This window comes from Venturia canescens, chromosome 1, assembly GCF_019457755.1.
Source record: "Venturia canescens isolate UGA chromosome 1, ASM1945775v1, whole genome shotgun sequence".
In the NCBI taxonomy this organism is placed as follows: domain Eukaryota; kingdom Metazoa; phylum Arthropoda; class Insecta; order Hymenoptera; family Ichneumonidae; genus Venturia; species Venturia canescens.
This window is the reverse complement of record NC_057421.1, coordinates 851,373-876,315: the sequence shown is the minus strand read 5'-3', so window position 1 is coordinate 876,315 and position 24,943 is coordinate 851,373. Positions and strand designations below refer to the sequence as shown.

General features: G+C 42.0%; 4 protein-coding genes across 12 annotated transcripts in view; 1 reads left to right on the top strand and 3 right to left on the bottom strand.

Annotated features, from left to right (window-relative positions):
- CCAP-R (Crustacean cardioactive peptide receptor) overlaps positions 1–8,423 on the bottom strand; it is a 41,923-nt gene extending 33,500 nt beyond the window's left edge. Inside the window, exons 1-3 of one of the 5 annotated variants that reach the window (XM_043420755.1) lie at positions 8,314–8,410; positions 3,348–3,483; positions 2,341–3,151 (exon numbers count right to left, since the gene is read on the bottom strand). In XM_043420755.1, coding sequence (XP_043276690.1) covers positions 2,341–2,544 — 204 coding nt within the window. In that variant the 5' untranslated portion in view covers positions 2,545–3,151; positions 3,348–3,483; positions 8,314–8,410. Of the gene's footprint in view, positions 1–2,340; positions 3,152–3,347; positions 3,979–8,313 lie in introns of all 5 variants that reach the window. The other 4 variants (XM_043420774.1, XM_043420738.1, XM_043420747.1 and 1 more) reach the window with 4 other exon arrangements.
- Positions 8,424–16,751: 8,328 nt separating this feature from the next.
- LOC122418377 (uncharacterized) lies at positions 16,752–17,786 on the bottom strand. Its single transcript, XM_043432538.1, has one exon. The coding sequence runs from the start codon at positions 17,784–17,786 to the stop codon at positions 16,752–16,754; it is 1,035 nt and encodes a 344-aa protein (XP_043288473.1).
- Positions 17,787–18,718: 932 nt separating this feature from the next.
- Positions 18,719–22,928, top strand: LOC122405584 (ATP-binding cassette sub-family F member 2). 4 transcript variants are annotated; one of them, XM_043410462.1, is made up of 8 exons: positions 18,719–18,833; positions 19,239–19,421; positions 19,857–20,260; positions 20,365–20,756; positions 20,842–21,229; positions 21,334–21,525; positions 21,611–21,814; positions 21,902–22,928. In XM_043410462.1, exons 2-8 carry the CDS (start codon positions 19,244–19,246, stop codon positions 22,043–22,045), a joined length of 1,902 nt encoding a protein of 633 aa, XP_043266397.1. In that variant the 5' UTR covers positions 18,719–18,833; positions 19,239–19,243; the 3' UTR covers positions 22,046–22,928. The 4 variants fall into 4 exon arrangements, with proteins under 4 accessions (XP_043266397.1, XP_043266398.1, XP_043266399.1 ...); XM_043410463.1 differs by having other exon boundaries at positions 18,728–18,833; positions 19,229–19,421; XM_043410464.1 differs by having other exon boundaries at positions 18,790–18,943.
- On the bottom strand, positions 22,478–24,654 carry LOC122405586 (transmembrane protein 98-like). Of its 2 annotated transcripts, XM_043410468.1 has the most exons (4): positions 24,192–24,650; positions 23,968–24,077; positions 23,621–23,753; positions 22,478–23,551 (listed from the first exon to the last, which is right to left on the bottom strand). In XM_043410468.1, exons 1-4 carry the CDS (start codon positions 24,345–24,347, stop codon positions 23,276–23,278), a joined length of 675 nt encoding a protein of 224 aa, XP_043266403.1. In that variant the 5' UTR covers positions 24,348–24,650; the 3' UTR covers positions 22,478–23,275. The 2 variants fall into 2 exon arrangements, with proteins under 2 accessions (XP_043266403.1, XP_043266402.1); XM_043410467.1 differs by having other exon boundaries at positions 22,478–23,753; positions 24,192–24,654.
- Between the last annotated feature and the right edge of the window lie 289 nt (positions 24,655–24,943).

Here is a 24,943-nt window from a genome sequence, read left to right as displayed (position 1 = left end):
TCAAGCGTATCTTATGGAAAACTTATTTTCCAATTTTGCACAATCAAATTTTCTCAACAGCAAGCTTAAGACAGTATCGAACTTCTGAAGGAATGTGCAGAAGATTCACCGTCTCGAAATTGAGATATTCATTGTTGAAGTTTGCAATTTTTTGAAAGCTTCCATAGGAGCCCATGTCATTTTCAACAATAAATATCTCGATTGCCAGACGGTGAAGCACCTCTCCAAATTTACCTCACATAATTGAGCGCCGCTCAAGAAGATTCACACCGATTTTCAATTCATTAATTTGGAATAATAAAATCGAATTTATTTTTCGTATGGTATCCTAGCTTGAACTTCCTTAATATCCTCCGTTTCATAACGCCTTTATAGATCGAGCTGTCATTTTTCGTTGCTAATAGATATGCCCGTATTGAGATGAGAGCAAAAGGTTCAGATTCCGGTCTGCTACGAGCTTCGTTGCACGCGGAACATCGCGATTAGATCATTTTTCATTTATTCATGCCTCTGAGATATTCATTCACAAAAGTCATACAACAAGGATGCAGGAACCAATATTGTTAAAGAAATGGCGTTGGAAGCTCGTTGATAAAAATTTCACTAAAAGTAGTTTGGCCGTTCTATGACTAGTCAAGTTTACAACTATTTCATGTTGATTAATTTTAAGTCTAAATTATTAATAAAATTAATAAACACTTACATTGAGAATATTTTTATCATATAAGAATGTGATAGAATGCTTGAAAAATATCGTAAAAGATAAAATTTACACTTCAACTTGATTTGACTATCGTGATGATCGAGTTGGTACCGGTGACACTTGAAATACGCATAACCTAGGGAGCATTTTTATCGCGCGAAAGCAATTTCATATCGGTGTAATGATACTGAGAAAAAGAAATTGTCAATTCATTAAAAAAAAGCGAAACTACTAAACGAATGAAAGCACGTGAATCAATCTGAAAAATGAATTTGTTGAAATTCCCCTGATTCCCGAATTTGCCCGAAGTTCAATCAGCCGTTACCAGCAGTCCAACGTACTGACTGACATCCGCTTTCGACAGGTCAGAAAGTAAAGTTTTTTCATATTTTCGTTTTTGAAAGCCCTGTAAGATAATGTTTTTTTAAAAAAAAAACGGAATCTGTGAGAAATTTTCTTCGCGAAATAACAGAAGCTCGAACACCGTACAATTTTCTCACAATTAATATTATAGTAAATTCCTTCATAGCGTATCGTGTTAAAAACTCAAAATTGTAAATGAAATAATTCAAAATTTTGGCCCGTAAGAGGCCCCGGAACTGTGCTTATCGTCATCAGGGTATCTTAAACCATCATTTACCGCAAAAAAAGTGGACGTTCACCGTACTTTATGGAACAGCCGAACTACTTTAAATCCTCGAACGTTCATTTTGGCCATACTCTCCCATCCATGAGTAATAAAAAATATTTTTATTTTCGATATAACGACGCGGATCGAGCGATGAATAATAAAAAATTATTCCGATATTTCGCTATCATGATTATGTCGAAATTTAGTTCAGGCCATTTGAGAAGAGCGTATTCAATGTGCATTAATTTAGCCAATTTTCAAATATGCATATCCGCAGCTACGCATGATGCTTTGCGGTGATTGCATTATTCATGCGTGCGATCGAAAAATTGATATCGCAAGCAACTCGTAGTATTTTCGTTTTTTGGGTTCCATCGCACGATGTCGTTGCGATTGATAAACTAATGCTAACAAAATGGGCAGTTATGATTACGTTCCAGTTAATCATATGTGAGGAAACGAAATCGAGAGGCGTAAAAACAAATGACCGGGATCTTTTTCGCTGTACCCTTGACCTGAAGAAATTCGGCATCACAACGAAATATGCGCTGTATTCAATATCGCCCTCGGGAAAATAACTCACGGTTGATAAACATGATGAGTGAAAAAAAAATACAAATGAGTTCGTTGGTGCATAGAAGAGTCTTGTAAATAGTACAAAACTCATAACTTGTACAGCTTTAGCATACACGTGCGCGAGTATGTAAAACATCGACCCGAGCAAGATGCAAATGTTTACTTATCATTTGCAAACTAAAAGTTAACAAATACAGCTTCGTCGATACTTATAATTTATAATTATTGGCGAGAATAATGAACAGTGATCCGAAGGTTGTTCTCTCTCCCAAAGTGCTTATGATGCGTAAAAATTATTCGCTAAAAATGTTCCTCAATCTCCTCGATTTTGAGTAGCAATGCTTTTTTCTTTGTTGAGAAATTATTCTCAAGATTCTATAAAAATGACAATAAAAACGATCACATGAAAATGGAAAAAGAGCGTACTCACTTCATAAAAGTAGAAGGAGTCGATCTCGTTGGTTGTGTTGCCATCGAGAAAGCTCAGATTGAAGATGTTGTTCGTCTCATAAAACGGATAAAAGGTGCTATTGTCGAAGGAGCGATCGTCATCGTAGTTGACAACTTTCGATAGTTCGCTGCCACTTCGATTCTGACTCGTTGATATCAACGAATGCGATCGCATCTGAGACATTTCTTCGACAATTCCAACCGCTGTTGCTCAATTTTTTGCTGCTTCTCGTCTCGGTTTGTTCTTCGACCGAATATATTAGATCGAGAAAAATGTGGGGTCGTTGGCGCTCATCAAGGATCTCGTTCGGGACGGATCATCTTTTTTCTCGGGTCTCGGCTCCGGGAGGAGCAACGACAACATCGCCGAGAGCACAAGGAGAGCTCTCGAAGCCATTGTTTCTTGAAATTTCTATCGGTCCTTCAACTATTGGATTTTTTCATTGAGCCACGGTTAACACTTTCCTCTCGTACAATTGACCATGTTCCCGCCCTTCATTACCGCTCTGCTGTACTCGGAGCAATTATTGATAGACGGGAAAATGTGAAGGCGCGCACTGTTTATCGAACGAAGAAGAAACTATAATTGCTCGCACGTAGCCCCGTGTTAGAAGCGAAAATGAATTAACAGCGCTCCCGATCGACCGAACTTTAAATAGTCACTTGCGCCGAGTTGAGCGTTCAACGCTGTTCCCACCTTTAAAGTAGTTCTCGCTCTTCATTGTCGGAAAAACGTTCCGCTCTTCTTTCCACTGAATACCGCGCGCACCACTACATCGACCGTAATCATCCTATTATTCAACACCATTCGAAAACCGTTTAACCTTTACTTCGACGCTTTCGACTCTCTCTCTCTCTCTCTCTCTTTCGCTATTTCGTTTTTTTATCTTCAACGCTACTCGCGCGTTTTCGTTTACTACTCACTCATCATTTATTGCTATACTCTACGTATATATGCGGACGGTGTAGTTAGACAAGTTCCATTACCATTTTTCGTAAAAGTGGGCATATTTGTCGAGAACAAAAATGTTTGCCTTGAGCATCCTCTTGCTATTAATCCGGTAATCATGCAGCGTAGAATCCGCAGGCTTCCCCAACGTTTTCGACCTTCTTCCCGACCGCTCTATAATAATTGGGTCAAATATATTGACCCAAGACCGGTTTCGAGGGAACCAAGTTTTACGTTTGCTGCACCAAATTTACTATCTCTCATAAAAAGTTCAATATCCGCTCGCGAGCATCCTCGGGATATTCGTCTACTCCGCATGCTTTTTCATTTCTCTATATATTATATAGGTTTGGTTTTAACAACTTATACATATTTCAGGAGCTCTTGAAACACCGACGATTTCGCATTTTCGACGACAAATATGTCTTGGCTCGTGGTACTTCGATTTTTCATTCTTATTTTTTTTCCTACATGGAATGATTCCACTTGTCCGACTCAGATCAAACGAAAATACTCAATCCGGAGTAAGATAACTGTGGGAGCTGGAGGTTTGCAAGAAGCTACGATTTCCTCGGGGCGAAAAGTCAAATCCTTTCGCATCAACTTTCCAGTGTTTATCGCGTCGATTAGCGAAATGATGAAGAAATATTATCGAAAAGTGTGCTGAATCTGGAATATTTATATTCCGAATGTAACGAGGACGTACTTTTTCTACTACCGAGTGATCCGACGAAACTGAATGATTGGAATGAAGAAATTTTGACGAGCGAAAGCTGCGCCCACGGCCGACTCACGATCAGTGACAAAAGGGAATAAGTGGATTGATTTTGCTCTGATTGAAATTACTTCTGGATGAGATTTGGAATGATATAGAATCTTCCCCAATGCGGTTGGGCAGCTCGTTGAGGGTGTGGGCGCGCCCGCGTGCGGTCGAGCAATTACAAAGCGATGAATAGCATAAACTCCGTTAAACTACAAGAGGAAACTAACGCAGTACAGTATACCCTGTTATGCGCGAATGAAATATTTTTCTTAATCATCGCTTCCTATTTAATGTATCGTGCTCCATTCCCATTGCTTCCTCTATTCTCGTTGCTCTTCTCGATAAATCCTGTGCCCACGTATTCAAGGTAAATCGGACCATTCTTCCAACACCCATACAGCACGATCTCCCTTTTCCCCGCCCTCCTCCAACCACCCGCGAGAATAACTCAGAGGGATGACTTATCAAAATTCGCATTGGACGAATATTCCGCATTAGCCGGTCTGCCCTCAGTTTCGCATTGTCGGCAGAAATATTTCAAAGTTCACCGTGGAAAACCCGAACAAACGCATAAGCCTGCCGCCGCTCTCTTCGGTTCACACACACACACTGGCAAAAAGTTTGTTTCCGCGCAGGTAATATTGAAATGCGAAATAAAGCGCGATACGAGTTTTCTCGTTTTAAATCTCCAAGTTGTTTGCCTTTTTCAGACGGGGAGAGTATATCAAACGAACCGGCCAATATTTCCGATATTCCATGCGGAGTTATTGAGACATGCAACATTCGTTTCCTCTTTTTTTCCGATGCGTTTTTCCAGCGGAAAACTTGCACCGTGTGACTCTTTAAACTCTCTGCGTATAGTGCTCGCGTAGCGCGAAAACCTGCGTGAAAAACAATCCGGAAGAATCAATCGGTAAAAAAAACGATTCGATTTGCCACCTAGACGAGCTTAATGGTAAACGTTTATACAAAGTGTTGGTGGTTTTCTATGATAACGTGCGATACGCGACGATTGAAAAATGCTTCTCAATTGAAATTTTCATGAGTCCGAAAAATGTATTTAAGACACGAAAAATTACCACGTTGGAGCATATTGATATTGCAATAATAATCCATACAGAGTGTGTTAAATAATGCAAAAGTTTGGGGAACCATTACCACAGTCCATAGTAAGTGACGCGCTGTGCTATATCAAAAATGGACACCGATCGAATTTTGATCAAATACATAGTAAATAATGAAATGATTTGATGAAAATTTAGGAGATGACATAGCAATCGTTTCTCTGCACTATACGAAGCATTGAATAGTCTCGTATTTTTATTTTTCACCGCACTGAAATTTGCTCAATAACAATGTTCATGCGCGCATCAAACATTGTGGGTATAAACACGAAAATGAACTAGTGGCACATAGTAAAATTCTGAGCAGTCGCTTCGTTTATGAGCAGACTTTGTGTTCACGAAGGTTCAAAATTTTAGTATTATAAAGGTGCACCGTCCGAAAAGAAGTAAATCTTTGTCGAAGATTTTATTCCAGATATTGATATACATCGTTCGATATGAGAATGTCACAGACCTAAATTTTGGCTGTCCTACATATAGTAAAATTGAGAGAATTGTTCTCGGCATCAAAATTACTATGTACTTTGGTGCAATGTAATAAAATAGTCATATAGATCAAATATTTCTGTCTATTTATCTCAAATATTAATATAAAAGTTTCTTCGAGCACACGCAAAAAATCGATGATTTCGTATCATCGTCATCATCATCAATGTCATCATCATCATCATCATCATCACATAATAAAGTTACATGAATACAAAACTAGAAACATTGGTACTAAACATTTTGGGGGAAAAAAAAAGATGAGTCAAGGAAGAATGCAAACGGCTGCATTCTTCGGCGTTATTGTGACAAAAGGCGAGAAGTATTAAAATATTTTTTCATCGCAATTATGCTTTCCTTCAAATTAATGTCGAGTAGGAATAACGGCTTAGTCAAAACGCTACCGCGCGGATAATACCAACAAAACGATGGAATAAGAAATATTTGTGCGCATATTTATCGGGGGTGGAACCGACGGCCCCGGAGCGGTGGACACACCACGCTCTCGCGCTGGCCTCGCTTCATCGTCGCGTATTTCACTCGCACGCACGTATTTCGCTCGATGAAAAAAGCAGGGGGGAAAATTCATTCATACGCATATCCAGCAGTATCGGAGCTTTTGCTCGGTGAGAAAGAAGCGAGAGAGCGAGCGCGCGGGGGGCCATAAAGCAAGAGCTTTTGTAGTGGAAATTCGCGCGGGAGAACGGACTCTATAATACGATCGTTATACGCCGGATATATATAATCCGGTTAGTCGCGCGGGGATGAACGAGAGTCGAGACGTGCTCGCTCCAACACCTCACAACTCTTCTTTATCACTTCCATACCGACAGAAACAGAAACGTTTAATTTACGGTGGCGCGCGAGCCACCATTAGTTCTGCATGCTCAACGGGACTTGCTAAATGCTCTCCGCCCTCGTGCTCTTTTTTTCTTTTTCTTCTTCCCTCCTAAATTCCTCGCAATTTGAAGATATTCCTGGCGCGCGGTTCTCTCGACCTTTCAAAAGTCGCCAAAACCAGTACTGCGAGTGCGGTGGGAAACTCTTGCCTCGCGCTGATACGCAGATACGCCGCGATCCATAAATCTTTCGCTGCGATCCCTTCATCGGATCACGATTAAAACTTCCCGCCCGGAGTAGACATCTACTGCGGATCCGTGTATGCGAATTTCATTCGTTGCTGAACGCCCACCGCGCGCGGTACTCCGAAACATTCGATTGCCACGTAAGTATGCGTTCGTCGCTGCTGCAACTATTTCCCCGAGCGTTGAGGATCGGATCGTCGTCAATTTGTTTGATCCTCGTATGGAATATTTTGATTGCCGGCTTTCGACACTAACCCCTTCGCCGGGTATCCACCGCAAGAATAAAATTATAAATTTATGTCCACTAAAATGGTTTAATGGACGGGGCGCGTTGTTCGACGAGCCCGTCGAACGTGTATATTACAATCTCATATCGTTCACCACGAGGGAATAAAATTGACGTATCCCGGTAAATCTCTATAAAACAAGAACGCGTTTTCGATCACGGAGCGTTTTAATGAAGACTTTTCTAAATTCGTCCTTAAATGCAATCAATTTCACGAAATCTTCGCGCTCGCTGCGATATTTTCTAGATACGCACGCACGAAACGCCTTCCTTCCAAGTCAAACGAGACAAATGCTTTGATCGTCGAGGGATGCGAAATTCCCTTTTACAGCCGAATGCGAATGAATTATCAACAGAGAAAGTTCATAATAACTGTGACACTTCTGGAAACGCGTTAACAAGTTCGAAAAATATATCACAGTTAATTCCTCAGTCCCGTTTGATTTTACGTTCGTAGATAATTACGTATGGCTCGGTACATAGGACGAGAGTTTCCGTTTCCATGACGAAAGAGTCGAATCAACAATTTCCCGAGATACCGGAAGCTAGAGCTTTGCTCCTCGACGTATATGTACAAAATGTATAGCTGCGAACGTAGGCAAGTATTTTAACTCTCTTGAATCAGTGGTATATAAAAGGCTCCATTTCCTCAAAGATCCCAACTATTAACGAGATTCCAATAGCACTCTTTGATATAAGGGAGGTCGAGAGCAAAACTCTTTTTTCATCGTCCATCCAACGAAGCAGATGGGATGAATCCTCAGTTTCACAGGATACTCTTTACAATCACACACACACGCACACATTCGTCGTTTTTCCCAGCCCACTTTAGACTGTGATTGGAGTTGGAAAGGAATAGAAAATCCAACGATCACCGAAGCAACGGTAAGCAAGTCCGATGATGAGCGAGTAATTCGACTATATTTTCGACCCCTAAAACGTTTTTTCAAAACTATTTTCAACTATTTTTCCAAAAATTAGTTATTAATTAAAATAAGCTTTGACTCTGATAAAACTGTGCGTATAATTTTATGTGCGGCCGCGAATCTCTGTTTTCGTTCTTAAACGCGTTACATTCGGCAAGGTGCTCGGAAAAAATACCGGAATGGTCAGTCGTCTCGGCCCTCCCTGCTCCCGTTCTCGCGAGAAGGGCAAATGATAAATCGACCGTTAACTCTTAAACTTTTTCTTCAACATCGATCGGCGAGAGGTAGCTTCGAAATTTGGAAATTGAGAGAGTCAAGTACATTCGAGTGTTACCGTCGAAAATTACGGTGGAACGGGGTAGATTGGACGAGCGTAAAAAAAATGAAGAGGAGCAATCGGTTATTCCGTGTTGTTACAGAGGCGAGTAACTCCTGCGGCGCGCGAAACTCGACTGAGCCACGGTGGTCTCGGTCCCGTTGCCGCTGGTCCTCGAGGGAAAGAGCGAGTCATCTTATACGCACCGAGATTCCTCTCTGTGGGCACACGCGCCGCTGGCGCATCCAGCACCAAAACCGACGTCCAGCATCCACCAGGCCGCGCGGCAACACTCTTTTTCTCCTGCGTCCTTTTTTTATCTCTGCCCTATCCTTAAATTCACTAAATGATACCCAGCGCGCAATGAAGAACGAATCGGTTACCGATACTCTATTCCTTTTCCCGATTCTCCACAAAAACGAGCTCGTAATTCTCACTATAAAATAATATATTAATAAAATCAAAAAAAATATCTTCCTCTTCTTCTTCTTCTTCTTATCTTTTATTTTCTATCTCCCACGAGGGGCATATGCCATATTAGCCAAGTAATTTTTTTAGTTTCATTTGTTTCATGTGTTTTCACATATTGTAGTTGACGAACGGTTGGTATGACTGAGGATATGGCGAGGAACCCAAAAGTAAAAACAGGGGCGACAGGAGTATTCAAGGAGTTTATATGGAGATTTCATTGTTGATAAAAAAAATCACAAATAGGGATGATAGAATCAGTGTTGTCAGATAGAAAAAATTCAGTTAAATCGGAACCTGGATTAATCTTAAGACTTCTTATTAGAACTGGTCTCATTTTTAACCTCGAAGAGTAACACAAAGGTGGCAGCATTGCCATAATAAGTGGTTGGTGCTGCATAAAAAATAACCAGTTTTTATTCTATCAGCTGTTGAAATATGTTTACGATTTAGGTGAGAGTTTATTGAAACCGTGGTTTAGTTTTGCATGGGCCAGCCAGGTTACAAAAAGAGTTTGACCTTAGTTTGACCGAGTTTCGATACATGCGACGGTTGTTGAGTCGATAAGGGTTCTTTTAAAGTTGGACAAGAGTTCGAACCGGTCGCATTTGTTGGATTGTAAAGGCAACGATTTTGCATGATTAAAAATTGGAGTCGCAGAGCTTCCTCCTTGATTTTTATTACAGAAGGGTTGATTTCAGCGTTGTTATATCGGGGGAACTTAATGCAATCACCGACGAGAAAATAAATAACACTAAAGAAGATTCCGTCGACCACGAGCCAGAAACAGTCGAGTTATTATAACCGCTACTTTTCCGCCTCCAGGAAATGCGATAGGAGCACACTTTTGAGGGAAACCACCTATTTTTTATGACGTTGAAAATTTGTTTTAAGTAAAAACGAAAAAAGAACCTTTTTGTGGGGAGGGCTATTCCGATTGCACGTGTTGATGAAAATCAGAATAATAAGAACCAGTAAATATTCATAAACCGCACTTCTTACTATTTACCACAAATCCTTTCCCGTTTTAAAAAAGTTTTCAATCTACTAGTATTGTTTTCATTGCATATTCCGAGTTGAACAACCCAAAAAGCACCAACAAGCCCAAACAAACCCAATAAACCCGAACCGAAAAAAGTTCCAACAAGTCCGATCAAACCATGATGGCAAGGATAGTGGCAAAAATTAAAAATCTACTAAAATCAATCTGTAGATCGAAGTAGAGTGAAGCCTTCAAAAAGTGAATAACAATGAGATGGATTCTTTTTCAGATCGTTTGAAGAAGCTATAATAAGTTATGAAGTTAGAATACCTATCGCTACGTAATGACGAATTATCATTCCAAAAAAACTATAGAGGTCTATTATGATTGTCATGAATATTTGCTCGTAGCATTATTAAATGACAAAATCATAAAGGGAACGATTCGATTAGAAATTTGTCGATAAACTTGAAAGCTGACGAAGCGGACGGCTGGCATATATGGAAAATTAACACGTTTCAAAGATTTTCATCCAGTACGAGCGGTTCTGTGCGAAAAGTACAGCCAACGAAAAATACGAGCACATGTCAAGGAAATGTCGGGTTGCGAAAATCGGGACTCAACCCAATGGAGGGTTGACGCCCTTGGACACTCGGCACGATAAAGAGTTGCTACACACTTGGAGAGTTCCAATGATGAAAAAATGCACTGGAGAGATGACACGATGTCGAGTTGCCCGATGTAGAGTTAACCCTCAGATTCTCATACATACCGAGGGGGGAATCGAAGAATGAATCGTGATATGATAGAAAAAATTGAACCGGAAAATGGAATATAATGCAGCATTGTTATAAGATTTTATTCGACACCATAAAGCTCCGTGCATGTGTCGGCACATCAAAATGAATATGAAATCCGATAGAGCCTCACGGATTTTCGTGCATGCTTCGATTAATCTCAATTCGTGTCATGAATTTTGACAAGAGATTAATTTACCGGAGAATTTTCGGAGCGAAGTAGCATCACTATATCGGGGGGGGGGGGGGGGATTCTCTTTCTTTCAAAAACCTGACTCAATCATCACTTTGAATCTCTGTCCGGTAATTGTTTTTTTTTTCTTCATTTATCATCATTCCCGTAAATTATTATTAATATCGATATACTCTGGGGTTTTTCGTTACTCAATATTTGGCGTTCGAGTCCGAATAACGATCGGATCGATGTAAACGCAATGAATATAAAATGAAAATGCACTTATTGAAAAATAGAGAACTCGGGTCTCTTATTCGCTCGTAACTGAAATACCATTAATGATCGGACTGTAATTAGCTTTTGATGCTGCTGTATACTGTTGCTTTTGAAGCGCGTAATTCCATCGCCTGAACCCAGGAAATCTTGACTCCGACTCTCCGGAGTGGATCCACTAATTCGGAATGTGCATCAGGAAGGTTTGCATATTGTTCGAGAACGAAGACTCCATCAACTGTACAGATAGAACTGTTACAGAGGAACTTTACGAGGCGCCTGGGGCTGGCCAATCTCCCGATTCGACCTCTTGATTTTTAACTCGGCGATAGATTCCACCGGAGCCCGCGGACATCCGGTCAACTAGAATGCGCGTAGAGAAACGTGCGGAGACCTGCGAAAACGAGAATTGCTTCAAGAATCACGACAATTTCTTTTTTCATTTTTCCTATTTTTCATATTTTTCTAATAAACGAATTTTTTTTTAATTTCTTTTCTGTTTTATAATTTTCATTCTTTTTTTTTTTTTTTATTATATTTTCTATGATGCATTTTGACTGAGTCTCGAAAGAGCAGTAAAGAACAAAAAATTCACAAATTTTTGAAGAATCCCATATGTTCTGCCTTTTTTTGGAGTTCGAAAGTTCATGAAATGGACAAATCTTATTCTCAAACATTTGAAAAGTATGTTTTCGTAGGTAGCCCGTTTTGCCCCGGTCTTCCCATATGGAATGGACAGGCGAACTGAGCTCTTTTAAGATAATGGATCAGTTTTGGTAATCACACCTCGAATTCTTGAAATTGAAACTCTTTGACATCGTTCGTCCGATTAAAATAATAAAAATGTCATCGTACGCAGCACGATCGCAAAAATCCGATGACATTTTTATTTTTTCGATCAGACGAACGATGTGGAAAAATTTCCTTTTCAAAATTTGCAGCTCTCTCTCTCGCACTCACGGTTGTGATTCAAATTTTGAAAAGGAAATTTTTCCACATCGTTCGTCTGATCGAAAAAATAAAAATGTCATCGAATTTTTGCGATCGTGCTGCGTACGATGACATTTTTATTATTTTAATCGGACGAACGATGTCAAAGAGTTTCAATTTCAAAAATTCGAGGTGTGATTACCGACTGATCCATCATCTTAAACCACTAAAATGATTAGTTTCATGAGCAGTCGATGGTCAAGAACCGTTCCGAGATTATAGATTAGTTGCCATAATTCGATGTAAAAAATATATATTTTTTACATAACGCTAGCAGCAACGGTAAAATCACCGCGTCGACGCGCTGCATAAATATGAGTAGAAAAGCCCTTTCGACACGCAACGCGCAACGCGCTAAATTACCGTGTCGCAAATAGTCCGGGATCACAGCAGTGCCGAACAGAGAACGGCTGAAAGGCTAAAAAAATATTTGTCCCAAACGCCTGCAGCGAAAGGTCCGTACGGATCACAAACGGTAATGCTTGAACGCCCCATACATTTAGAGTATGTTGGAAGACGAAGGCAGACCAGGCGAGTTGAACCACCTTCGAAAATCGCCGACTCGGCGAAACCCCCACCCCGATAACCGATGCTGATTGCGAAAACTCGTCCTCGCGACAATACGAATTTTTAACCTACCGGCCGCTGACCTTTTTTCCTTCGTGCGTGCCCCCTTCTCCAATTCGAATATTTTCCCTTTGCCGCTTTCTATCACTCCTCTGTCACTTTCTCTCTCTCTCTCTCTTTCACTCGTCTTCATATTTTCTTTAATTATTCCTCAGTATTGAAAAATTCACACATTTATTTATCTCATTACCCATACGTTCACGTAACCTTTATATTCACTTCGCATATCGCTTTTATGAGGAAAATGCAAACTATACCTGTTTTCATAAAAATCCGGGTGAGACGGTGAGGCGTGAGAAGCAGAGCTGCCGCCGCCGTACCGTCAAGTCAAAAACGAGTCATCACTTCCGCGTTCAGAGTCCTTATTTATATAGGCTAAAAATGCATCATTACTATCGAGTGGTGATGCGTTGGCGTTTGTAATCTCTACCTCAGTCATTTCCAACTCATTTTTAATATTTACAATTATTTCAGATTTCCTTCTTTTTAATTTCTTAAAACGCCTTAAAATCGTTTTGGGCAGCTGTCGCAAATCTCGTCGGACTCCTTACGTTACAAAAAATCAGTTTTTCGGACCAGACACGCAGGACTTTTGAACTTTGCTGCAAAACCTTTGTTCTCTCTCCGCCCCCTCTCCTTCCATTGTCTAAAAAATTTCTCAATTCATGATAATAATGGCTATGGCAGAGATTAATGAGGAAATATCGGAAATATCGAAGGTGTTTTTCAGGAGTCCACGTACGTATTTTATTCGTGGCTTTTTTTTTAAATAAGAGATCTCTTATACTATTTCTGGCTTCTGGCGGCCATGTGGTTACTTAGGTCCTAATCTCTACCGGAAATACGGGAGAAGAAATAGAGAGGCCTTTTTAACACTAATTAATATTTATTTTATCTCTTACAAAACACACCAATTCGGCTTCACGCTCTCGCACCGACTAACTCCACAGCTGAGGCGGTAACCATCTACCCATTTCTCGTTCTCTTCTTTACCGGCTAATCTCGCTGCTTCTGTGCTCGAGAGGGCCTGTGCTGCCACAGTACTCCCCCCCGAGCGGAGGCGTCACAAAATTGACTTTCTTCTTGCCTGGATACGTCTTGACAGCTCTGTCCGGTATCACCGGAGGTTTTTCTGATGCGTTGAAGTTTATATCCAGCTCTTGCTGATTGATAGTGAATGCAGGTTTCAATCTCTCTGTTGAGACGTTGATGTTTTTCCCTTTCACCTTAATGGTAAAAACGTAATCGCTTACTCTCTCCACGACCTCATATGGTCCCGAATATGGAGGCTCCAAAGGTCGGCGGACTCTGTCTTCGCGCAGGAAAACATGGGAGCAAGTATGCAGATCTTTGTGCACGAACAGGCTCTTTTTTGAGTGATGTGCCGTGGGAGTAGCGCGAAGCTGTTGCATCTGCAACCTGAACTTCTCTACGAAAATTTGTGGATTTCCAACCGCTGTGTTTCTCTCTCCGAAAAATTCTCCTGGCAGTCTCAACTGTGTACCGTACACCAGTTCGGCGGCGGACGCCTTCAGGTCTTCCTTGTAGCAGGCGCGAAGCCCATACAGCGCTGTCGCAAGCGTTTCTGCCCATGCCGACGACTCGTGGCACATGAGCGCCGCTTTGAGCGATCGATGCCAACGCTCTATTATACCGTTCGCTGTTGGGTGGTACGCTGTACTTCGTGTTCTCTCTGCTCCCACGAGTCTAGCTAGTGCATTGAAAAGTGTTGATTCGAATTGCGACCCCTGATCAGTCGTGATCGTCAGAGGCGGGCCAAAGCGCGCAATCCAATGCACATAAAATGCGGTGGCTATCGTATCCGCGGTGATATCTCGTAGAGGTATTGCTTCGGGCCATCGAGAAAATCGATCGATCATCGTTAGTATATATCGATAATCCTGTGATGGCGGTAGCGGACCGACGATATCGATGTGCACGTGGTCAAATCGGTTATCCGGTGTGTCGAACTTACCTACCGCGTTTCTCGTGTGTCGTTGTATTTTGGCTCTTTGACAAGGCAGACACGTACGCGCCATTTGCAAAATATCTTTGCGCATCCCTGGCCACACGAATTTTTCTTTAATCATTTTGCTTGTTGTGCGTCCGCTTGGATGTGAAAGTCCATGGACCGCGTCAAAAATCCGTTTCCGAAGCGTGACTGGAACGTAGGGGCGTATATTTCCTGATGAAGTGTCGCAGTATAGCGACTCGCGCTCGTTAATTTCATGTTTGCTCATGTTCAACGAAGTCGAGGAGCGAAGAAGCTGTTGAAGTTCGTCGTCCTTTTCTTGTTCCACCTGTAGCTCCTGAGTGGTGATGATGACCGGCATGTCTATTTCCTCTAACCGAGAGAAAGCATCCGCTACTACATTTTCGGATCCCGCGATATGCACGATTTTCGTCGTGAATTGTGCAATGAAATCCAATTGCCGCAATTGCCGAGGGGAAGCTTTGTCGGGACGCTGCGCGAACGCAAAGGTAAGTGGTTTGTGATCAGTTTTCACCACAAAATTTCGTCCTTCGATCATATGCTTGAAATGCTTGATTGCGCTATAGATGGCAAGCAATTCCCGGTCGTAGGTGCTATAACGCTTTTCGGTTTCGGTTAATTTCTTCGAAAAGAAACCTAAAGGTCGCCAGCTTGTTTGCTCCTGCTGCTCTAAAACTGCCCCAATCGCAACATCCGATGCGTCGCAAGTGAGTAAAAGGGGTGCATTCTCTGTAGGATGTGTGAGCAATGCTGCTTCTACGATGCTCTTCTTGCATTCTTCGAATGCTTTTTCCGATCGTTCCGTCCACTTTACTGCTCGTCTATCGTTTTTCTTCGAGTCGACTAAATATTCGTTTAACGGCACTTGCATGTCGGCTGCCCGATGAATGAAACGTCGGTAAAAATTTACCACGCCCAAGAATCTGCGGAGTTCGATGATCGTCTCTGGTCTCTTGTAATCAACGATGGCTTGTATTCGTTCTTTCGGTGGCTTGGTGCCGTCTCCCGAAATTGTGTAGCCCAGGTAGGACACTTCTGACTTTCCTAAGGCACACTTCGCAAGATTGATCGTGAGCCCGTAATCTGACAAGCGTTTGAAAACGGCTCGTAAATGTCGCTGATGCTCTTCCTCACTGCTTGAGGCAATAAGTATATCATCAATGTAGCAATAGACGAAATCTAAATCCCGCAGCACCGTGTCGATAAACCGCTGAAACGTTTGCGCAGCATTGCACAATCCAAACGGCATTACGACGAATTCGAAAGACCCAAAAGGTGTAGTTACCGCTGTCTTCGGTATATCCTCCTCGGCGACCGGAATGTTGTGATACGCTCGAACGAGATCCAAGGTGGAAAAAATTGTTTTTCCGTGCAATTTGTTTGCGAAATCTTCGATGTGCGCGATTGGGTAGCGATCTGGGATAGTCTTTGCGTTGAGTTGTCGAAAATCTCCACATGGTCTCCAATCTCCGCATTTTTTTGCCACCAAGTGTAAAGGGCTTTGCCATGGACTGTTTGACGGTCGACACCATCCCTGTTCCATCATGTATTTAAACTCATTCTGTGCGGCAACCAGCTTCTCTCCGACCAGGCGTCGTGGACGAGAAGCTACCGGTGGCCCTTCCGTGACAATATGATGCACGACCGTATGTTTGATACCTGTGCGCGGTTTTGAGGCCGAGATGACGTCAGGAAAGTCAGTGAGAATGTTTTTGTAATCTGCTTGTTGGTCGATGGTCGACACGTCGTACTCTGTCGTTTTCACTACGTTCCCACGAGATGTGAGACCCGTCGTGTTGTCGACGAGTTGCTTCCTTTTCAAATCAATCAAGAGATCGAAATGCGACAGGAAGTCTGCTCCCAGAATAGCGCGGGACACCTCTGCGATGATAAAATGCCATTTAAAAACTCGACGCAGACCGAGATTCAGAACGAACAGTTTAGTTCCATAAGTCCGTATCTCTGAGTTGTTTGCAGCGTATAACTTGAAATCTCCCGCTTTCAAGATGTTTTTTATACTGTGACGAGGGATTATGGAAACATCGGAACCCGAATCTACTAAAAATCGCAATCCCGTTTGTTTTTCAGTGATGTGCAGCCGGAACTGTAAAGGAATGCCGTCGCTGACCGAGCTGACTGACGGCGGCATGTTTAGTTTTCCTGTGGCGCTGTATTTGCTGTTGCTGATGGTGTCGGACCAAAAACACATGGTTTTTCGCATCGTCTGGCCGCTGGCCCAAAACGTCGATGGAAGAAACATATTGCTGCGTCTCTGGAACGACTTCTTGCTCGTGTGCGTGTTTGCCTGGAACTCTCCTCGTCTTTAGCTCCTGTATTGGACACGCTAAGATTCTTTTTTAGTAACGCTGTCACTTCTGCTAAGCCTTTCTCGAGACGTCCCAATCGCTGACCGTAGTCGGTTGTTGCCGTATCGCCTGCCGATGGTTTGTGTATCGCATTGACAGCGAAACTGTGATTGTGCGGTGATGGTGTGAGCTCTGTCATGCGATCTGCTATTGCAGCTAATTTTTCCAGCGGATTATCCTCATACGCTGCGAGACTACATTGCACATTAAATGGCATACGTTGCATCCAAAGGGTACGCAGGGCTTCAGCGGAGAGGCTATCGCCCGCAAGTCTCTTCATCTCTCGATGCAGCTGCGATGGCTTTTTGTCGCCCAGTTCCATCTCCGTTAACAACCTGTTGAGTTGTTTTTGTTTTGAGTCGGAGAACCGTTCAATAAGAGTTTGTTTGATTGTAAGGTACTTATCGTTTACTGGTGCATCCTCTACGAGGTCCGAGACTTGAAGCATCACGGTTGAACCCAAATGCGTGACAACTGCGTTGAATTTGGATGTGTCCGAGGTTATTCTGTGTTGTTGAAAGTACGCTTCTGCTGACATAAACCAAAGCTTCGGCGCATGGACCCAAAAGGGTTCCAACCGAGCACTTCTGATGTCCATGACTTGATTGTTGTTGTCGTTGTTGAAATTTGAAAGATCTGCTCCTTCAAAATCAATGAGAGACTGATTCAGGGGATCGTCTTGTGTTTGCGAGCCGTGTGAATCCGGCGATGGGATCGTGCTCTGCGGAGGGGCCGCGTTTTGCGGAACTGTGTTCCGGGCGGTGGTGCTGTGCGAAAGTCCGTCTAGCCTCCGGTTTGGCGTATGTACCAAATTGTTCATCTCGGAATGCGCTAGGATATTAATGCGCTGCGAGTGAGATAAAAATTGTTCTGCGCTAATCGCTTCTCAATGTCTGAAAAAGAGGTTATGACTCGGCGCCACAACCCATGTGTTGCGCTGTTTTTGCGCGGGAACACACTACTCTTTTCTATTGCTATTTTTTGTTGCGTCTTCTTCGTCGGGGTCACCACTGTGGTTACTTAGGTCCTAATCTCTACCGGAAATACGGGAGAAGAAATAGAGAGGCCTTTTTAACACTAATTAATATTTATTTTATCTCTTACAAAACACACCAATTCGGCTTCACGCTCTCGCACCGACTAACTCCACAGCTGAGGCGGTAACCATCTACCCATTTCTCGTTCTCTTCTTTACCGGCTAATCTCGCTGCTTCTGTGCTCGAGAGGGCCTGTGCTGCCACAGCCACGCGATCTAGACGCCAAACATTGGTTGAGGCCACTTCGAGAAGCTGGTACGCAACATTCACTTTATTTTCATGTAGCAACTGTCGATAAAGTAATTTTTTTTTCTTATTATCACTTGTCGATAATTGACGCGGATATGATGATATAATAAAAGCACAAAAGGAACAAAATAATGTGAACAAAAAAAACGACAATAAAGTGAACGCAAATTGGTAAAAACAATCTTTTTCTCTGTAAAAATCAAAATCGAGCTTTATACCTCGACGTACGATGCAGGCTAGAAAAATAGGATTTTTATCGAATGGATGTCTGCGCACACAATATAAATGGATTGCTTCAAAAATTTATCCATATCGTGAAAAAAAAAATTGGAAATTCTCTTATTACAACGGCATTAACGCGCTAGTATAATTGAGCTATTCTTTTTATACTTTTTCTAGGGATGTTTGATTTTTTTTTTTTTTTTTTTTAAATTCAATTCTCAACCGTACATGTGCTGACATCTGTTCGAATACCTCCACCAGATTGCTTCGGTTTTGACACGGCTTTGCCTCTTATCCATCCACGTGAAGCTACCCGTCGTCCCGTCGTTCGGATATCCCTTTTTTTGGCGCACAATTAGGTAATTAACGCACTTTCAATTGGACAGTTTGACTAAATCGCTCAATGAGAAAGAATTGGATGGGCCGTTCGACAGTTTAGTCAATTCGAATACTCGTTTGCACGAAGAAGGTACGGGTATAAAATAGTTCGGACTTTCGATTCGAGGCACGCGATTCTTTTGTCTCAGCTGCTGGGGATGGTAACACGTTTTTTTTTTTGGCGTTCGCCAAATCTGAGTCTCTTTCTGCCACTATGCTCGAATGATTTTGATCGAGCGATCGTTCGAATGAGATCGTGTTTGTTTGTACGGCTCGTGCCAAGCCGGTTTCTTTAATATTCTCATACCTTACGTAATTATGATTAGTTGAAATATTCAATAGGTTATACGAACGAGCGTGATAGCCAATTTTGAAGTAAATTGCAGATAGAATGCCGTCCGACGCCAAGAAAAAGCAACAGCAGAAGAAAAAAGATGCCGCGAAAGCAAGGCAATCAGGAAAAAAGCCTGTTGGGACGGCTAAACCCACGGAAGAAGGAAAAGAGCAGAGCCCCGCACTGTCAGATGTCCAGAACGGTACCAACGGGGCTGCTACCCTCAGCGCTGAAGGTTAGTTCACGCTCGTACTTTACACACTCAATTCCATTGTATTCTTCCTATAAACTCTGCAAATTCTCTTCTAATCAACCTTTACGATTCAATGGTTTTTAATCTATTTCCATTAATGTATTCGTTTCAACCTTAACCTTTGCAATGACACTGAAGTTTGCAAGGTTGGAGTCCAACCAAATGATCTAAAAAAACCTTTTAATCATTCCAGTGATTCTCCGATTTCGTTCCCTGTCAAATTTGCAATTTGTAGTTTTTTAACCTACAGCGATACTTTGTGAAATAAAATTAGTGAATTATTAATGTTTTTTTCATTAAACTCTGAACAGAACTCAAAGGTATAATTAGTCAGAAAATACATTTAGATGGATCGATGGAACAAAGCTGGTTCAAGAAAAAAAGACAAAAAAATGTGAGAATTGGTTTTGTTTGCAGAGGCTCTTTGCATGAAGCTGGAATCAGATGCGAGACTGAACGCGGAAGCTCGCGCGTGTACAGGTGCTCTTGCCTCCCATCCTCGCAGTCGTGACATAAAAATTTCAAACTTTTCTATAACGTTTCACGGCTGTGAGCTGCTACAAGACACTATGCTAGAGTTGAATTGTGGGAGACGCTACGGTTTGTTGGGTCTGAACGGCTCTGGAAAATCGACGCTTCTCTCGGTGGTAGGAAATCGAGAAGTTCCGATCCCCGATGCGATCGACATCTTTCATCTGACGAGGGAAATGCCAGCGAGCAACAAGACTGCTCTTGAATGCGTCATGGAGGTCGACGAGGAGCGTATACGTTTAGAAAAACTGGCCGAAGAGTTGGTCGACTGCGGCGAGGAAGATGCCCAGGTATATACAAACTGCTTGGACAGAATTTTGATGTACCGACCAATGATACTCGATTCTCGATATTCAATGATGAATTTGTTTTTTCGTCGATTTCCACGGGATAGGAACAATTGATGGACGTGTATGAGCGATTGGACGACATGTCAGCTGATACGGCCGAGGCACGAGCCGCTGGTATACTTCATGGTCTAGGCTTTACATCAAAAATGCAAAGAACACCGACAAAAGATTTTTCCGGTGGATGGCGCATGAGGATCGCCTTAGCTCGTGCTCTCTACGTTAAGCCTCATTTGCTTTTGCTCGACGAGCCGACTAATCATCTCGATTTAGATGCTTGCGTATGGCTCGAGGAAGAACTCAAAACGTACAAAAGAATTCTTGTTATAATATCTCACTCGCAAGATTTTCTTAATGGCATTTGTACCAACATTATTCACGTAAACAAAAAGCAGCTCAAGTATTACACCGGTAATTACGAGGCATTTGTCAAAACGAGGTAAATATATGAATTATACTACTTGCGAAACTTGCGAACGTAGAACGCTAAGGAACACCTAATAATGCGCTAAACTGTCAAACAGAATGGAACTTTTGGAGAATCAAGCGAAGCAGTATAACTGGGAACAGGACCAGATATCACATATGAAGAATTACATAGCTCGTTTCGGTCACGGTTCAGCGAAACTGGCGCGACAGGCTCAATCAAAAGAAAAAACTCTTGCGAAAATGGTTGCTCAGGGACTTACGGAAAAAGTAACGAGCGACAAAGTTCTCAATTTTTACTTTCCTTCCTGTGGTGGAATACCCCCACCGGTTATCATGGTGCAAAATGTTAGTTTCCGCTACAACGAAGATTCCCCATGGATCTACAAAAACCTTGAGTTTGGCATTGATCTGGATACGAGACTGGCTCTGGTCGGTCCAAACGGAGCAGGAAAGAGTACGCTCCTCAAACTCCTCTACGGAGAGGTAAATATTTGCTCGTTCAAACTACAATCTTTCATCGGTACAAACTCATCACTAAAAATCATTTTTTTTGTCTCCTCCTCCGAATCTACCCCCCTGGAGTGTAGTTGGTTCCATCAAGCGGTATGATTCGTAAAAATAGTCATCTTCGTATCGCGAGATATCATCAGCATCTTCACGAACTACTTGACCTTGACGTTTCCCCTCTGGATTACATGATGAAGGCTTTTCCGGCGGTAAAGGAACGCGAAGAGATGCGCAAGATAATTGGTCGTTACGGTTTGACGGGCCGTCAGCAGGTTATTATCTCGATCAATCGGTTTTCGCTAAAGTCGTTCATTCTCGTTCGCTATTATAAAGCATTCATTCGATCCCGTTCAACAGGTCTGTCCCATTCGTCAATTATCCGATGGCCAACGCTGTCGCGTTGTATTCGCTTGGTTGGCTTGGCAAGTACCTCACTTGTTGCTTTTGGACGAACCGACGAATCATCTTGATATGGAAACCATCGACGCTCTCGCTGACGCTATAAACGATTTCGACGGAGGAATGGTTCTTGTTTCTCACGACTTCAGACTCATTAATCAGGTTATTATTTCATCGTTTTCCTATATATTGTGATTTGCGACGATTCTCTTGTCATTTTAACATTTATTTACTTTCGTTTGAAATCAGGTTGCCGAAGAAATTTGGGTATGCGAAAATGAGACGGTGACAAAGTGGCAAGGAGGTATTCTCGATTACAAGGAACACCTGAAATCGAAAATTCTTAAGGACAACCAGAAACGTCAAAAAGACATTATCAATCGGGGAAAGTAGTGGGGAATTTATATTTCGAGATTCGCAACAACACAAAACTAAAACAAAACTCCTCCCTCGCCACCTTCGAAGCTCTTCTTTGTTCCAATGCGCATTCTCGGTCACCTTCCTCCTGTGTAGGAATAATTATAAATAATAAACAATCACCACTCGCAATATGCGCTGCTGTGCTAGCGTCTGCCGTGGTGACCCAGCCCAAGTAGTTAATTTATTTAAATATAATGCAATAATCGGCAAATTCATTAAAGATTAGTAGTTATTCGAAGTGAGTTTTGAAAATGCCAGTCCCCCGTAACGGATCGAATATTTTGTTGTTTCAAAACTCGAATACCCGTTTTAAGGAATCATTGAAATTGAATAAATCGGAGAATTTTTCGTGCGCACGATCAGAGAAACTATATTGTGGAGTAAAGAAAATAAGGACACTGACCGTTTTAATCGGTGAATACGCTCGGGTTTATTAAAAATATTTTTTCCTCTACAAATTTCATAGTTTTTACTTTTTTTCCAACTTCAATAATATCCGATAACAATATTTTTTACAATTCTAATTTATATAAAATGTATCCATACACTCGTACACGTACACACACACACACACACACACACACACACACACACACACACACACAGAGGCACGCATACATGCAATATTACAATGGCGAATTAGCGAGCATAATTGACATTAAAAACAGGTCAGTGTAATTTTGGAAGACGCAGAGTCGGATGAAGCGATTGAAACATTCTCAAGTTTCCCAATCGATCTATCGTTTATCACAATAAAGCTGTTTTTTTTTCTCAGAAACTATGAGTCTCGTGTCTGTACAATTTATCAAGAGCTACGCCAAGAGAATAATACAATAAAGAGTATTGAAGTTTTAAACGACTACTCTCAAAGCGAATACCATGAGAATATTTGTTTAAAAAAATATGACGCATTCAAGAAACGTATGCTTGAATAATTGGGTCCAATCGTTTACAAACTTGCATCGCTCAACGGAGACTCAATGATTTTTCCAATCTCAACGAGACAGGATTGCACGCTGACGCGAGTCTTTAATAATCGTCACGTAACTTGCGTATAAAAATGTATAAAAATTAGGTTCGTGTGTCTCGATGGATGGATGGAAAAACAAAGAGTCCGAAAATCCGGACTTGGGTGTTTGTGCACAGAGATGCGATTAGAATAAATAATACCACGGTCATCGCGTTCCGAAGCGAGTTGGAATATCAGACTGGAGTTGAGGCTGGAACGGATGAAGCCGCTTCTTGGGCGAGCGCAGCATTTCGGAGTACCAACAAGTGGGAATCCATATCCTGGAGCGCGTGATCTATGAAGGTCAATTTTCTCACTTGGCTCTTGGAAACGCCATGTTTCGTGACGAGAGCTAAATGAGTTACCGCGAGTACAAGAGCCGCTACGCGAGCCTCCAGGAGACGAGCGTCCAGAGGTGGATACAAACTGCGTACAACGTCGTCGACCCTGGGTGGTATTCTCCTAGCAACCTGCAACGTATACGATACTATCAACGTTGCGTGTATACTGTGCTGAATTCGCGCCCCGCCAGCACATACATCAACGATTTCCAGAGGAACTGTGTTACTGTTAACGGTTCCAGCGATCGCCGTCAAACTTGCCGCGAGCGAGTGACAAGATCGTAAAACCGCGATACACGGTGGTGCGAGACCCGTCGCATCGTCGACCCATCTGTTATTATACCAACAACAAACCATTAAACTAACGATATTCAATGACTTGACCGAATGTTATGCATGAAAAAAAAAACGAAAACAATTTATCGAATAATAAATATATATTTAATCAAATGCTCGAATCAAAACGACGGTCTCTTGATGTTCCATCGAAATCGACTTTTTCAAGTTAGGAAGTAAAATTTGGGTTCGTGCGAGGAAATATGTACCTTTCGGCACCAGCGAGCCACTCTTGGCTTTCCCAAGCGTCCAGTCCCAGCCCTAACCCATTTTCATCCTCCAACAGGTCCGAGTGAAGATCCTGCGAATCTTTTTGACTCTAAAGTGCGTTATTGAATATACATGAGATTGATTGAATTCATTTTCGTCAAGACTCGACTCATATTATTTATATTATTTTATCGGTAACACTATTCAAGCAACAAAGACTCACGTAGTAACAACGTTGTCTACGACAAATAACAAGTAGTACGAGCAACGCTCCTACGAATATAGCTGCCAAAGAACCCAGCGCAACTGCGACAACCATCTCCATACCTGGTGTGCCCGAGGATCCATTGACATTGCCAATTGAAACTGGAGAACTCATAATCGCGACAAAAAGATGGCTAGTCTACCGTTACTGCTATTTAGATTTTCCTCGAGCATCGACAAATTATGATCAATCGATAGATCGATGAGAAAAAAAAATGCTGAAAACCGATCGGAAATGTCAAAAACACAGTATACATTGCGTCATACCGCAGGTCGATGCAATCGTTTTGATTATACTACGGATCTCTCTCTGCTCTACGATCGACGTACTGTATGTCGACCGTGTGCAAGCGGCGGAGGGCGGAGATCGCCGAGACCGAGACCGCGCGCGGCGGAGCCTGTCACCGATTCTCGGTTCATCCCGTTTATCCATCATTATCTTATCGCCACAATGATTATTAACAATTGAGCCACCGCGCCATCTACGGGTAAGCCATATTTCCATAATACCTCCAGGAATTTGGCAAATAAATTTCTTATAGTACATGATAAATCGTTTGTTGGATGTTTATCCGTGATTGTAGGATCGTCAAAATCGCCGCTTGAGAAAAGGAATTGGCTCAAAGTTAGAAGAATTAAAAACAAAAATCCGTATGTATAGTAAGTTGATTTTTTTTTCAATATTGGGAAATATAACAAAACGCAATCGTT